Below are 15897 nucleotides of genomic sequence, written 5' to 3' on the forward strand. Positions count from 1 at the left end.
GAGCCTAACTATACTAAATTGCAGAGTGTTTGCTCTCTTCTGAACATCAGTCACCTTGAAAAGAGTGTACATCAGCTTCACGTGAGTCCGCCTGCCACTTCGGGGTGACTAGGGCGTGCCCTCAGAATTCTTTTGCTATTGAGCCAGTCACTATTTTAAGGTCAACATGATGCTTCTAAAAAGACTCATCTTACAGGAAGCAGTTGAGAAACCTGAAAGAATACATTTCAGGTGTATATCATATTTGAGATGAAAACTGAATTTATGTAATCCTAGGCTTCATAGGTAAAATCTTGGTCTTGCTGAAGTAAGCAGCAGATCTCCCTTTGACTTTAGCAGGTGAAATTCTGCAGGTAGTATATGCGGTTGTTTTATGCTTAGGCTTGTCAAACCATAACTGCCCTAAATATTGCACCATGTTTCCCTACAGATGTGCACTGGTAACTACATATTTGTTCCTTATATGATAACTCCACATAACAAGGTGTACTGCTGTGATAGCAGCTTTATGAAGGGACTAACAGAACTGATGCAGCCCAGTTTTGAGTCACTGCTTGGGCCTATATGCTTACCTCTGGTGGATCGATTTATTCAGCTCTTGAAGGTGGCACAGGCCAGTTCAAGGTGAGTTGTCTTTTTTGTACCCCTGTGTAAAATTCATATATTTCTGCTGGCAATATAAATGTCAGACTTTTGCTTCAGGGTGATGCAATGTTTTGCCTTCTGTTGAGACAAATTGATAATGAATAATTTAGCTTGACCAAATCTCTCCATTGACACTGCTCTATCAATAAATGTTCCACATATACATTGTGGGAGAGCTGCAGGGCCAGAAAAACAAATGCAAGGGACCTTGCCCAAATTGCTGACGTGAAGTTGTTCATCTCCAGCCAGTATTTCCGGGAATCCATTCTGAACGACATCAGGAAGGCCCGTACCCTCTACACAGGCAAAGAGCTTGCAGCAGAGCTGGCAAGGATTCGACAGCGAGTGGATAACGTTGAAGTCTTGTCTGCTGACATTGTAATAAACTTGCTGCTGTCCTACAGAGACATCCAGGTATGAATCCTATGCTTTAAGATCATCTCAAACATAGTAAATTAAATTGCGTTCTCAGTGAAATTTTTAGTGTATTTTGCACAGATTTACTAACAAACTATATGAATAATGCACACTAGTAAAAATTTTTCACAGTATCTTCAGTGATGCTTTTTACTTTATTTTGTAGTTACACTGTTTATAGTGTGCCTTTACGTAGCAGAAAAGTGTTGTTATAACAGCACCTAAAAAGTACACAACATATAATAACTCTTCCTCATCTCAGCATTACTATGTGATGAACAGCCCATAGTGTGTCCTACTTAAAGGCTATGGTAGCATTCTGCTATTGATATGTATAGGTATCCTTTGTCACCCTGCTTGTGACATTTCTCATGGAAACGTAACATGTTCATATGCATTTCAGCTTCTGGAATGGTGCTAGTAATTGCTTACTTTGTTATACATAATTTCAACTGTTGCTCCTTAAACATTTTGAAGTGGTTTGGTTTTGATTTTGTTTGTTTGTTTTTTAAATACGTCAGTGAGTAAGCTACTTTAAAAATTGGTATTGAAAGATTCTTTTGTTTTTGTAGCTCATGCCTACTTCAGATTTTTGGGATGCCTTAATTCAGATGCAGTTAGCATTGTAATGTCTGTACAAAATGAACTCTGATATGTGTTCAGCCCCCGAAGCTAACTTTAATCATGAAATAGCTGTACTAAAATTTCCACAGGTCCATGTTGAAGCAGTACCGGAGACCAAATTGTGTTTCCCTGCTAAATACTGTGCATATTCACATTTCTGATGAGTGCCAGGCTATTTACAGTTTGAGACGGAAAAAACTGAAATCCATAAAACTTACATTGAACCGAAAATACTTCTTAGTATGAAATAAGAGGTGCTTAGTTCAAAGAGGAGTTTATATAGGCATACCTCAGTACAGCCACCTAAAACTTCATTATTCCCTCCTTTTGGAAGGATTACGATTCCATTGTGAAACTGGTGAAAACTTTAGAAAAACTGCCTACTTTTGACTTGGCTTCTCACCACCATGTGAGGCTTCATTACGCGTTTGCGCTGAACAGGTAAGAATCTACCCTTCCTTCTGCTGTTGAACAGTAAATCAGAACTGCAGGCTTCACACAGGGTTGGTAATCCTGGGTGAAGTTCCCTGCTGGAATCTTCATATGAAGGTCTAGGGTTTTCACTGAAGCAACTTTGGGGACTCTGCGCTTTGTGATCAATCTAAGCTTTCTTTTTCTCTCATATTGTCAAATTCCATTCCTTTTCCTTTAGTGTGAGTGTTCGATTTGTCCTTCCATAGGTTTGCATCATTTTTTTGTTTCAGTACCTAAATTGGAGCAAATAAATACCTAGCAGTATTTTACCTCTGTAAAATACACTTCTAACATTGCTGTACGAGTGGCAGTGCTGCAGCTTTTGTGCTAACTTAGACATCATCTCATTCAAGTCTGAATTCTGGTAGTGTCAGGAGACAGGAGGAGAACTTCCATCAAATGTCCATCAGAAGATTTTATTATATTATAATAATAAAGTAATTTTCATGTTCTCTGATAACATGCACAAAATGTGCCACATGGAGCAGCACGCACTACTTTCTTGAGTTAAATGAGAGCCAAACCTAGATTTTTTTTTCTGGGATACCGGCAATTGAGCAAGGCACTAAATGGGGAGTCTTTCAGAGGAAATTACAGAGATTTTCTGCTCCCTTGCTGTTATCACAATGAACACTTTGCTGTTGACATTTAGAGGAGTAGACCAGGTGTCAGCAGGCATTGATATTGTCAACTATAGAAAATGTCTACAGATCTTTCTGCTTCTCACAGATTTGAATATTGTAGTTCAGGTTTGCTGAGGAGCCTCAAAACTGCATATCGTGTCAAAGTGATGTCAAAATATGTCACAAGTAATTAGTTGAAAAAATAAACATGTTTTTGAAACAAAAACAAAACAAAAATAAAAAACAGCGATCTGGCATTGTTTTGTCTGAATAAAATGTCCAGATCCTTTCTTGTTCCTTTATACCAGGTATATGAATGTATAAATATTGTGCCCTTTTTGTTCCTGCTTTGCCATAAATATGTGGAGCCTCGCAGATTAAATAATCCAGCATGTATCTGCCACTTCTACATAGTCTTTACAAAGGTCACTAGGTGTGCCTTGGAGTTTTAACAAGTTATTTAGACCTCAAGGTCACCATTTTCTAAAAGAAAGTCACCTTTGAAAACAGGACTTGACTAGTTCACTGGGGCGCTAAAAAACCTGCAAAACTGCAGTATAATCTTTTCAGGCAGATCATTATACTTCCTTGGTTCTGTTGGGACTTCTTGCACACTGAAAGGTCTGTTTTTGTAGATGTGACTGTAAGATGTAGCCTTTGAGGGTATCTGTCATACAAAAGGTCTACACAGTACCTCCAAAGGAGTTCAGATGAGATTTTCCTCTCCCTCCTTTCTCCAGATTGTATATTCAATTGGAATCCATGACAGCCATGAAAATGTTCATGCTTTGGTGTATGCCAAGAAGGAATTACTTGGGCTAATTGTAGCCTTCTCCTTATTGGAAACAGAGGATGTTTCCTGAGCTAAGGCAGGTCTAGAATACTCTGCACATCTAAATGTTTGCTGTGGAAGAAGCTGTCCCTCTTGCTTCTAATCCAGGTCACTAGTACGGAAGGATGGAGCGGCTCAATTAGTCAGGATTAGTCTGACCTAAATCAAGAAAGTGTGTGAGGACATTGACGATGGAAGAGTAAGCAGAAAGAAAAGTAGGGACCTCTGTCTCTGGACACCAGCAAAGTGTAAATGGCTCATATTACAAAACACTGTTGTGCCTTACTGGTTTTGTTCTCATTAAGTTCAGCTAGCTATTGGTTTGATCTGGATTAGTGATAGTTGATACAAGATGTGGAAGAGTTATACACCTGAAACTCCATTGTGAAAATTGCACTTCTGTAATGGAAGTCAGCTGAAAAACATAAAGAAGCCGCAGGCTTACCCTTGTTGCTTTACTTGAGTGGCCAATATGAGAAGAGAAAACAAAAGGAAGCAAACCTTCAACAACTGGGCAAGCGATCAGTTGGCAGGGGAACTAAAATGACACAGACCTGAAGGAGACTGTTACTTGCTCAGCCAGGAGCACTTGACTTCTCTCCCTGGGGCCTGGGATTGGGAGCACTTGTCAATCTCAAATGAGTACACCAGCCTTGCTGTGCCACTCTAGAAGTACTTGGGGAGCCTGCTGCAGCTCTGTAGTCGGAGGGGACTTTTCCTAATTTGTTAGAATTTGACTGATCTGAAGGTTGGGAAGAGACGGCGCTGTGTTTCATTTGTCTTTCTCATCAGGCTGAGACATCAACAGAGGTTGGCCCAGCACGTAGACTTGCACATTCTTCCCCCCCCCCCCCCCCCCCCCCCCCCCCTCAGGAAAGCAGTTTATACTGTCTGTTCAAACAAGTGCTTTTGCTCTGTTTTCTTAATTATTTTTGTTATGATGTAAGTACTGATTCGTCCTCTGTTACCCATTCTGCTTGATTTAAACCTTTTCTTCCACATTACTCCCTTCTGGAGCTGCATACCTGAGCTCAGAGCTCACGAGCTCAGGTATTGCTTAGAGTACACATGCTCTGATCTCTCGGGTTTGACATTGACACTGCCTGTGCAGATGCATCAAAACTTTGGTAAATTCCTGTAGAGGGTGAAGAAAAAATCCATTACTGAACCTCTGATCAAGTAGTATCTGCTTTAAGATGGCTGTAGCTTTTGATGTGTTTGGGGTTTTTTTTCTTTCTGAGGTAGCCTTCTCTTGCAAGCTTCTTCACTGCAAAGCTTAAAAGACAGATACAAAACCACTTTTATATATTCCCCCCGATTCAAATTGTAGCCACTCAAATATTACAAGCAATTTCTCCAAAAGAATATAATACTCTCCCCAAACCACTGAAGAGTAGTTTTTGCTGAGAAAAGTCATTTGCTTGTTCAGTACACAAATACGTAAAAAATTCTAAACTCTTGATACTGAATGATGTATGTATCCAAACTGTGAGTCACCAGGAAGTGTCTAATGCTTGCAATTATGCAGTTTATTTGTCTGAAGTACTTTCGTTAATATTATCTTCTTGGCTTCACTTCCTAACCTTCCCTATCATGGGAATTCAGTCTGGATTATGCTTTTTGGTTTTTTTGCTTCACATTCAAAATGCATATTAAAAAAAAAAAATCACAAACACAAGATGGAATCTTTTTTTCCTTTAAAGCATGAATTACTATGAAAGAAATATTAGATATGAAATCAAGGTTCATATCTTTCTATTTTGTAAGAAAGTAACACATGATCTTTCTAAGAATTGCTCTTGTTGCTGTGGTCAGTGCTTTGCTCTAACTGATGCTTTGTGTGAGAGAGAAAATATGTTTTGGGGCTTTTATGAAGGTGTCCCATGATATTAAGAAAAGGGGGGGAAAAAAAAGAGGGGGGAAAAGTGTGTGTATATATAATATAGTCCATTGTGTCTAGAAGCACTTTTTACATGGATGAAGTCATACATATATATTCAAACATGGTTGTGAAAAAGTATTTCTTGTTAACTTTATTGGGTTTTTTAATCAAATTTTTTGTTTTTTAATAGGCGAAATCTGCCTGGAGACAGACAGAAAGCTCTAGAAATTATGATTCCCCTAGTAGAACAGGAAGACCAAGTAGCTTCAGATATGTACTGCTTGGTTGGTCGAATTTACAAGGACATGTTTTTGGAGTCTGGGTTCATAGATACAGAAAGCAGGGACAAAGGGACGTTCTGGTGAGTACTGTTTTCCTGGTCTATGTCTGTTTGTTAGCTTTGGGAAAATATTCCTTAAACAAGAATATATTTCAACTGTTTTTCATTCCAAATATTTGGCATCGTTAAGGGATACACTGAATCTTCTAATCCCCTTCACTTATTTAAGAGTGAGAGATTTATGTTGTTCACAGATCTGGTTCCGTGAAGTTCTTGAAGTGCCTCAGAGACTTGGAAGTTTAGGTAGCTCTCATCAGAGTGTACTTTCCTCCTTTTTCCCCATATGTGAAGTCTCCTGTTTACTATATGTCATGATTTAACCCCAGCCAGCAACTAAGCACCACGCAGCTGCTCGCTCACTCCTCCCCCCTCCCAGTGGGATGGGGAGGAGAATCGGGGAGGGGGGAAGTAAAACTCATGGGTTGAGATAAGAACAGTTTAATAACTAAAGTAAAATAAAATATAGTACTAACAATAATAATGAAATATAATAATTGTAATGAAAAGGAATATAACAAAAAAAGAAAGAAAGAAAACCCAAGAAAAGACAAGTGATGCACAATGCAATTGCTTGCCACCTGATGACTGATGCCCGAGCAGCGATCCGCCCCTCCCGGCCAACTCCTCCCTGTTTATATACTGAGCATGACGTTCCATGGTATGGAATATCCCTTTGGCTAGTTTGGATCAGCTGCCCCGGCTATGCTCCCTCCCAGCTTCTTGCACACCTGCTTGCTGGCAGAGCATGGGAAACTGAAAAATCCTGAACTTAGGATAAGCGCTACTTAGCAACAACTAAACCATCAGTGTGTTATCAACATTCTTCTCACGCTAAATCCAAAACACATCACTGTACCGGTTACTAGGAAGAAAATTAACTCTATCCCAGCCGAAACCAGGACACTATATTATTCTTAGGAATCTGGGCCAGACAATAATAAGCCGTGAATCAATTGGCATATCTGCAATCTGATAGGTGTTAGCTAGCTAGGCTTAAAGGTGCTGAGGTTTAACTCTGCACTGATGCTTAGGATGTACCATTCTGTCTTTTTTTGGCTTCCACGCTCCAAGCAACATAACTGTTCCGAACTCATGCTGGCCAAAGTTTTATCACCCCATCATCACCATATACTATATGTATATTACAGTGGACTACAGTACCATTGATAGTCAAAGAAGCACACAATAGGCTAGACAAATTCTTATCTTAATTTTAGAGGCAAGTATCATGTTTTTTATTGCTTTTGAAATCCACTGAAACGCTGTTATGTGGAATAGGCTAAAAAATGGAGGCACTGGACGCCATCCTAGACTTCTGTCAGGATGAGCTGCTTTTCTCCATTATGATTCAGATGAGGAAACAGGCAATCTGTGTTTATGTATCCTGCACATCAGATCCTAGTTCTGGTCTTGTGCTCATCAGCTGCCTGTTGAAGTAAATGCTTAGAATGGAAAGCTTTCTTTTCCCTTTGTCATTTATCACTTGTTTTCAGTAAGCTTCAGATTAGCACTGGCTTTGGTAAAAGACAAGATGCAATTGTTTACCATTTATGGCCTCAGACTACAAGCACAGTTTATAATTGCTGGTCATGCTTTACAGTTTTGCAATGCTTACTGGATTTTTTAAAGATGTTGAAATAACAGGAATGCAGCATATTGTCGTCATCCCGCTCTTCACAATTTTGGATTAAAGAAAAATTTGATTTCCCCTAAGGCAAAGCCCATAACAAACTTTCAAGATTCTGTTTTTTAAAAAAAAAATTGCTAATGCCATGAACTAACATAAAAGGAAAACTGTAGTCCTGTGTACAAATACTAGGCATTATCAAAGGCTAAATAGAATAAACAGAAATCACTTTCGCTATTGTGCATCTTGCTTTTTCCTTATTCATAGTGCCTTATGAACAGATAAACTTTGAGATTTTCAAACATAATTGAACTAAGAATGATTATATGTATAATAGTGGTAATTACTTCTAGGATATTTCATGTAGCCATTTTAACACACTTTTAATAGAGGCATCTTAGCAATCATGATATTAGTACACTTGATGAGGGGAAGTGATTGTAGTCAGGCAACCACTTTGGGAAGGGACAGCAGGCTGGTGGCTCCTGCAGCAGGGCAGGATTCTGACCGGCCAGCCTCTAAATAATCCCTGAAGTCTCTGGCAAGTCAAACCCAATACAGACTGCTCCGTGCGCCTGCTGCCACAGAAGAAGGTGATCTCTGAGTCAAGCTGGAGATTGGCTGGAAGCTGTACCGGATGAGCCAGTTGCTTTTGGTTTGTACTTGATGCTGGATACTGATTTGAATTCTAGTGTTAGTAGTACAGCAGGCTTGACGTTGCTGAAGAGTTGACTCATAACTCAGTGGAAGGCTCTTGGGAAGGAGCAGACCTACTCTAGTGCTACAGCAGGCCACAATGGGGGAAGGTGTGTGTAGGAACAATGCCTCCATGATAGTGTTACTTTATGTTGAGATGAAGGTTATTATCTCAGTCTTAGAGAAATGAGGATGTAGAAGTGTAGTGAATTGCATAAGATAATGAGAATTTGGCAGCAGAACCAAAGCGTTGGTTTTGCAACAACTAGTGGTGTTAAAGTACTTTGGTCTATTCCAAAAAAAAAAAAAAAAAAAAAAAGAAATAGGCAGGCAGTGTGCTTTCCTGACAATTAAAAAGCAGAATAAAAGACATCTTTCATATAAATATGAGACAAGAGATGAGAGACTAATTATGAACTGTCACTTTCTTGTTGCATACTGACAGTGTAAATCAGACTTACCAAAGCTATCAAGTCTTTATTCAGACCTTTTCACTGCTATCTCCCTAATTCAGTGTCTGCACTGCAACATTTTCCCAAATGTCAGCTGTCAATTTCTTGTTGGCATTTATAATCGCATCAGCTAAGCCAGCCTCTACTTTATAGGCAGACTTTTAAACCTTACCGCCTTTCTAGGATACTGAGTAGGTTCCTCCAGTGATATTTGGGGCCTGACAATGTACAGCAATTGCACCAGTTGAATTTAAATCAGTTCAGTCAACAGATATGAGTTAAGAGTTGTTTGGGAAACTGTGAATATTTTCATCTATTCAAAATTAATTATATACAGGTTATTTTTTTATTTTTATTATTTGTTTGTAAATTTTTGCTGTCCAGGCTATGTGGATATAAGGCAGGTTTAAGAATTTCAGCACAGGATCGCACCAAATATAAAATTACACTTTTGGTTGTAACAATTTAGGAGAGGTAAATAGGACTGCAGAGGTCCAAGATACTAGTATTTCTTGGTGTGAGTAGCATGTAAAGATGGCTAGAAAAATGAATTTCTGCTGTGGGGAAGGGAGATTTGGAAGCAATTTGGGAAGAAAAGGCGGAAACCAGGAACAAAAATTCTCAGGATGTCCCTTCTGCTCTACTGGGGGTAGGTGGCGAGGTCCTCGCAGCAGGGGACTGCAGGGGTGGCCTCTGACAAGAGACAAGGAGCTGCCCTATGTCAGACACAGCCAGTTCCAGCCAGCTCCTATGGAGTCATCACTGGCCAAAACTGAGCACATCAGCAACACTGTTTAAGAAAGGGTTTTTTTCGAGCTGTTTCACCAATGCTTCTGCAAGCAGTAACTGTTTTGCAAACTTAAGCTCATCTCCACCTCCTTTTGCCTGTATGATTAGCATTGTTTACAGCACAAATGTGCCCACCTGTTGATATGCACGAGAGATGCTTATTTTATCTTTAAATTTTGAAGTTTTGTATGTATCTGTCCAAGAACTAGAGAAATTTTGATAGTCATGCCAGAAATTGGGCGTTTTGGGGCAAAACAAAAAAGTGAAAGTACAGAGTCTCTTGTATTGGAACAAAAATGCTTATTTTCAAGGGTTTTTCTTCTGTCAATCTTTCCTCTCTCCTTTTCCTGATATTGCATGAGGATTACAGCTTGAAAGGTCTCTAGGGCAAAAAAGGGAGTCCAGTTCCCAGCATCAGTATGTCTCCAAATGGATTATGCCAGCTGACGGGTCTCTTCTAGCTAGATATGCTTAGAATCAATGAACGTATCGTCCTGTTTGGTTGGCAAGTTTTTATGGGGTTTGTTTTTTTTGTTGTGGGTTGTTTTGGGTTTAAGTGAGTGAAAATGTTTTGTTATGTACTCTCTTCCTTTTTTTCTTGTAACTCACAGTACAAGAGGAAAGGCAGATGATGAAAGAGAAGAATTAATTGAGTCTTCTCTGCTCATCATGCTTTTTTTAGAGGAGCACACTTGTCTAATGATTAAGTTCTTTGGAGGTGGGCAGCTGGAGTATAGAAAAAGTATATATGTAGAGATTGAACAGGACTCTGTCTTGCAGTTTTGGAAAGCAGAGCTTATGTTAAAGGATGCAAAGTCCTGAATCATTAGAGCACAAAAAACAACAAACAAAATTAAAAAAAAAAATTAAAAACCAGCCATATTTTTGGCCTGCTAGGATTAAAATGCCTTTGCTTTGCTTGCATGTCAAAGCGTGGTCTGGAAGCCAAATCCTTACTTTTTACATAGATTATTTTTCTTTCCTTCCTTATGTATTAATCTCACAACCTGCTTAATTTCTTTTATATAATCCATTTGTTTTTTTCCCATCCTTTTGAAAGTAATTTTAAACTCCATTGCTTTTACTGTAGCGGAGTTGTGTTGACTGAATCTCTTGTGCTCCTTAACTCACATATGATAGTCTTGTTTGCCTCCTCCTTACAGAGGGGGGTGTGTGTGTGTATATATGCAACCAAACATGTTCTTATTCTATAGAACAAGTTTAAAGCACTGTAGATCTGCTGTCGCTGTTGTCACCAAAATTTGCATTGCTAGCATGAGGATAGTGTATGCTGTGTTTGTGTGAAGCCCTTCGACTTCTTTTAAGACAAGATTTAGGCTAGGTGAATATCACTGCCATTCTTCTTGCTCGCTCACTTTCTCTTGAGGAGGATAAAGTCTGGTATAGTCCTTTTTTATGTGAATAGACTCATAAGGACAATGTCAATGAGACACCCAGTAAAGAATAAAATTTGGAGTAGCTGAAATCGTAGCTAAATGCGAAGCAGGTTCTTGTATCACTTGCTTTTGTACTTATGCATTTTGATATGCTTCTATGTCACTGTAGCAGATCCACAATAGAATCTAAGGTGTCAAGCCAGTGAAAATTTATATATTTAAGAGTAAATTAATGAGCTTATTAATAAATATAACTGATACAGGTCCCTTACAAGCTGATAGTATTATTTTTTTAATCTCAAAGAAAATTAGAAATCTAGTAAGATACTGTAACTTTACTAGGATGGATGAGTAGGGTCTGTGCTTGTTGTGTGAGGGGAAAGGAAATGGGAGGAGGATGTATAAATAACGGACTTATAAAAATAACCACAAAGCATGTGTGGAAAACAGTAAAATATTTTTGCTTCCATGGATTCTTGCTGTGTAAACAGAAGATAAGCACTTAAAGTACCTAAAAGTATAATTATGTCCCTGTTAGATCGCATTATTTAGAAAGTAAACTTGTATGTTTGTTTTTTTCTAGGTTCAAGAAGGCATTTGAGTCAGAGCCAACATTACAGTCAGGAATTAATTATGCAGTACTCCTCCTGGCAGCTGGACATTGCTTTGATACTTCTTTTGAGCTGCGGAAAGTTGGTAATTATAGCTTGCAAATTCACAGTGAAATCGCATTCTAGTGAAAGTATGACACCACCCACTGTCATAGGGAAAAATCTAATGGTTGTATACAGATGCTTTGATGGTGAATATTTAAGTTGGTCTCCCCCACCACCACTGATCCCACCTGATTGTGGGTGAACGCTGTCATGAAGACCTGGTTCCAGTTTGAAGGTCTTAACTGGTTACCAAAGCTTAGGGAAAACTGACAGCCCTTCTTTGCGATGGCATCATTTGTGTGAAACAGGAACACCTGAAGGGGGAATCCAGTTCCAGCTAGCATTCTTTAAAACACACACACACACACCCCTGTAGAACTGTAGGGAATATGGACAAAAAGCCCATCCTAAGAGTGGGGGAAAATGCACTTGACTTGAGCTTGGGATGGGCTGAGAGAAGAATATTTCTCTTCCAATGCTTTCTTTGAGGTTTCCTGAATGTCTGTATTCATAGAATCATAGCATCACAGAGTGGTTTGGGTTGGAAGGGACCTTTTTAAAGACCATCTAGTCCAACCCCCCTGCCACAGGCAGGAACATCTTTCACTAGGTCAGGTTGCTCAGCCTGACCTTGAACACTTCCAACGATGAGGCATTCACAACTTCCCTGGGCAACCTGGTCCAATGTCTCACCACCCTTGTCATAAAAAATTTCTTGCTTAAGAAGGAATAATTAAGGTGTCCATTTTGTTTGTGATTTTGTTTGATTTTGCTGGATTTGAGAGTGCAAAGTCAAGATTAGTCAATAATACTTTCAGGGAAGGTAGGGGAGAAAGCACTGAATGTTGTAACATGTAGTAACATATCCTTTGCAACTGGCATTCTTCCCCATGAATTCGTATAATTCTTGACTTATTGTGAAGTCTTTTTTTATCCTTCTGTCTCCTGGGGAAGTTTTCAAGTGAGAAAGAAACAATGTTTTTCACTCCACAGAATGTATCTGTAATCAGCCACTGCTCTAGTTTAGAAGTTAGGTGTGCACTGTATGTCTGGAAGTAATTTTCTTGATAGAGAAGTTTGAGTGTGAAGGTCAGAGTGAGATGGTTACTTTCACATAGATAATGGAAGTGAAATTGAAATTCTCTGGTGTGAATGAAGGTATTCATTTGGATGTGATAGGCTGTGTAGAGTTGCCCCAACTACTGTGTTTGCCCTTCTGTGAGTGGGTGAGATTTTGCTTTTTGGGTCGGATAGAATACTTTCATCTCCTGCACTGAAATTTGAATTCTTGTGCCAGTGTAGAAGGTAAAAATAAACGTTTTGCTTTCTACGTGGCATTTGCAAATATTCACTCAGCTGCCCTGATTTTAAATTAGATAGTTTAGCAAAGCTGGGCTATATTTATTGTGTAATTTAATTTGAATCCTTCCATTTTAAAGAAGCTTCTCAATTGCACACAGCAACTAGATTTGGACAAATTAATTGTACTGATGAAATCTGGGTGTTATTTGTAGGGATCAGATGTTTGGTATCATCTTGTGAGTTTGTCCAGTGTTTTCCCTATCGTACGTATAGAGGACATTACAGAAATCAAGGTTCCTTATTACTTAATGTTCCATCCATGGCTGATGAATGATTTAGTGGAGAAATATCCAGTAGCTATTTGGTGAAAGGTTTTGGGTTTTTTGAGCTGTTGGTGTGCCTCTCTCTTATGTAAACATTTACTTGAAGTCTGCTGAAAACCCTTGATACAGCAACCCCTCCTGTTATCTACTAGTGTCTGTCTTTCTTATTTTGTTATGGGAAATATGTCAAAATACTTTAAGCCTTAGACTGACTTAGCTATTTTGAAACAAGTTTTCAAATACATATATAATTGAGACCCTATGTGTGTCATTGGTCATTGATTTCTTGTTGATAAGACTGTGGTCACTGTTCATAGAATTATAGAATACCAGGTTGGAATGGACCTCAAGGATCACCTGGTCCAAGCTTTCTTGGCAAAAGCACAGTCTAGACAAGATGGCACAGCACCCTGTCCAACCAAATCTTAAGTGTCCAATGTAGGGGAATCCACCACTTCCCTGGGGAGATTATTCCAATGGGTGATTGTTCTCATTGTGAAATTTTCCTCTTGTGTCCAATCGGAATCTCCCCAGGAGTAACTTGTACCCATTACCCCTCGTCTCTTCCATGTGACTCTTTGTAAAAAGGGAGTCTCCATCTTCTTTGTATCCACCCTTTAAATACTGGAACATGGTGATAAGGTCTGCCCTTAAGCCTTCTTTTCTCAAGGCTTAACAAACCCAGTTCTCTCAGCCTTTCTTCATATGGCAGGCTTCCCAGTCTTTTGATCATCTTTGTGGCCCTTCTCTGGACCCTCTCCAGCCTGTCCACATCTCTTTTTTGTATAGCGGGGACCAAAACTGAACGTAGTATTCCAGGTGTGGCCTAACAAGCGCTGAGTAGAGTGGGATAATGACTTCCTTATCTCTGCTTGTGATGCCCTTGTTGATGCAACCCAGCATTCTGTTGGCTATCTTTGCCGCAGCAGCACACTGTTCACTCGTATCGAGCTTGTTGTCCACCAGGACGCCCAGGTCCCTTTCCACAGAGCTGCTCCCCAGCTGGGTAGATCCCAGCCTGTGCTGCACTTCTGGATTATGTTTTCCCAGGTGCAAGACCTTACATTTGTTGTTGTGCAATGGGGTTTGTCAGCTGGCTTGAGTTGTGTTAGATTCTGAGGATAATTTAGTATTTTATTTGTCTTGGGCTGATGTTAATGTTTTAAACAAAAATAAGCAAAACCACAGAGGTTGTGTGGGAAAATGTTTTGATTTTTTTTTTCCCTGTCCCAAGAATCTTACATGTGTGTCATTCTTTTGATGTCACCTCTTGTTTGGATCTGTGTGTACAAGACCATTTGTTAGCAGTAGTTAGATTTGCCTGGCAGTGCTTTCAGTTTGGTGTCCACCCGCAGCATTACCTGTAGCGCACAGAAATTAGAGGAAGTCTGTCTTCTGGTGGGAGATGAGGAGAGAGGCGAGAGCAAGCTGGTTGAAGTTCAGTCCAGGTTATATGGAAATGATATTGGTAAGTTGGGAAAGGCTAAGGAAAGATATGGTCCCTAACATCACTTCAGAGGGTGCATGAGGTTGTAATTAGAAGATGCATATCTGATTACATTGGCAATAATGTAATAACTCCAGTAAAACTAAGTCCAGTATCCAAGAGAATTTTTACCAATCTGCATCAGATCAGAAAATTTGTCTTCTAAAAGTTCTTACCTCTACTTGTCAGATAATAGCTCACAACTAAATGATCATGTGAAGCATTAATGAAAATCCTCCTCGTATTTTCTGAATAGTATTGCTTTTTTAACTGTACAAAATTGCAGAACTTTGAGACCAAAACAGAAATGCAGTGCTTTGCATTGACAGTAATGATCTATGCAGGCTGTGCAACTTTGGCACAGAAAGGAGCCTGCAATATGAATTGTTCTGTCGATATTTGAGCAAGGAAAGCAGTTTATTTATAAAGCCTTCACAGTAATATTTAACTGGTAATATCTACTTCTGTATCTTATTTTCTTCACAAGCTGTGGGTATATTCTTGGTGTTATAAAAACAATGGCTTTTCTGGCATTAATGGTTCCTCTATTTTGGCTCATTTATTTTTAAGCAAAATATTTTTGATGAAATATACTGGAATTCAGCTGCTGCGTTTTTGTTTTTGTTTGTTTTTTTTCTCCCCCTGTGAATGCCAAGTTTATCATGGAAGGAGAGAATGTCTTGACTTTGCCCGGATTTTCTTATACTCTCAAAAAACTTTTGAAGATGGTGAAATGAAAATAAACTAGGGAAGAGAAATTATACGAGGAGAGCACAAACTCAGAGTGAAATTCATGAAGGTGTTCACTTTACATGTTTGCATAGAAAAGTTTTTTTGTTCCCCCACCCCCAAAAAAAGACCAAACCCACTGGAAAACAAAACAAAAAAAACCCACCTCTATAAATTAGAGTTATAGTCTTTTGAACCTATTGCTAATGTCTCCACACTGCAACTGCATTTTTCCAACTTGCCTTTCAGGGATAACTGAGTTTGTAGATGAGCTTTGTAGAGGAAGGTCAGCAAACTAGAGTGAGTTTTAGCACTGACTATCTCATCTTTCGCAGAAGAATTTGATGAGAGGCTGATGTTGTCTTCTCTAAGGTAATAGGATCCACTTCACAGAATACTTGGGTAAAACTTCCAGTTCACCCAGGCTACATAACAGTAATGATTCCCAAACTTGGTGTCCTCAGATATCTTTGCTGCTACACATCCATCCTTTCTCCCACCATCTTCCTATAGCTCTCCCTTATTCCATGAGCTGGGACTCAAAATCCTTGCTATCACCAGTCTTACTCTCCTAACAAACACTTCTCCTTGCCACACCAGTAA

At 39.2% G+C, this 15897-nt stretch overlaps 1 protein-coding gene across 1 annotated transcript in view; it reads left to right on the forward strand.

The window, feature by feature from the left end:
- Positions 1–15897, forward strand: part of MAP3K5 (mitogen-activated protein kinase kinase kinase 5) — a 107888-nt gene that overhangs the window by 43782 nt on the left and 48209 nt on the right. Inside the window, 5 exon segments of the mRNA XM_050893316.1 lie at positions 431–624; positions 891–1059; positions 2021–2127; positions 5688–5858; positions 11382–11494. Of these exon segments, the coding sequence (XP_050749273.1) occupies positions 431–624; positions 891–1059; positions 2021–2127; positions 5688–5858; positions 11382–11494 (754 nt within the window).

The sequence above is a fragment of the Gymnogyps californianus genome, chromosome 3 (assembly GCF_018139145.2).
Source record: "Gymnogyps californianus isolate 813 chromosome 3, ASM1813914v2, whole genome shotgun sequence".
In the NCBI taxonomy this organism is placed as follows: domain Eukaryota; kingdom Metazoa; phylum Chordata; class Aves; order Accipitriformes; family Cathartidae; genus Gymnogyps; species Gymnogyps californianus.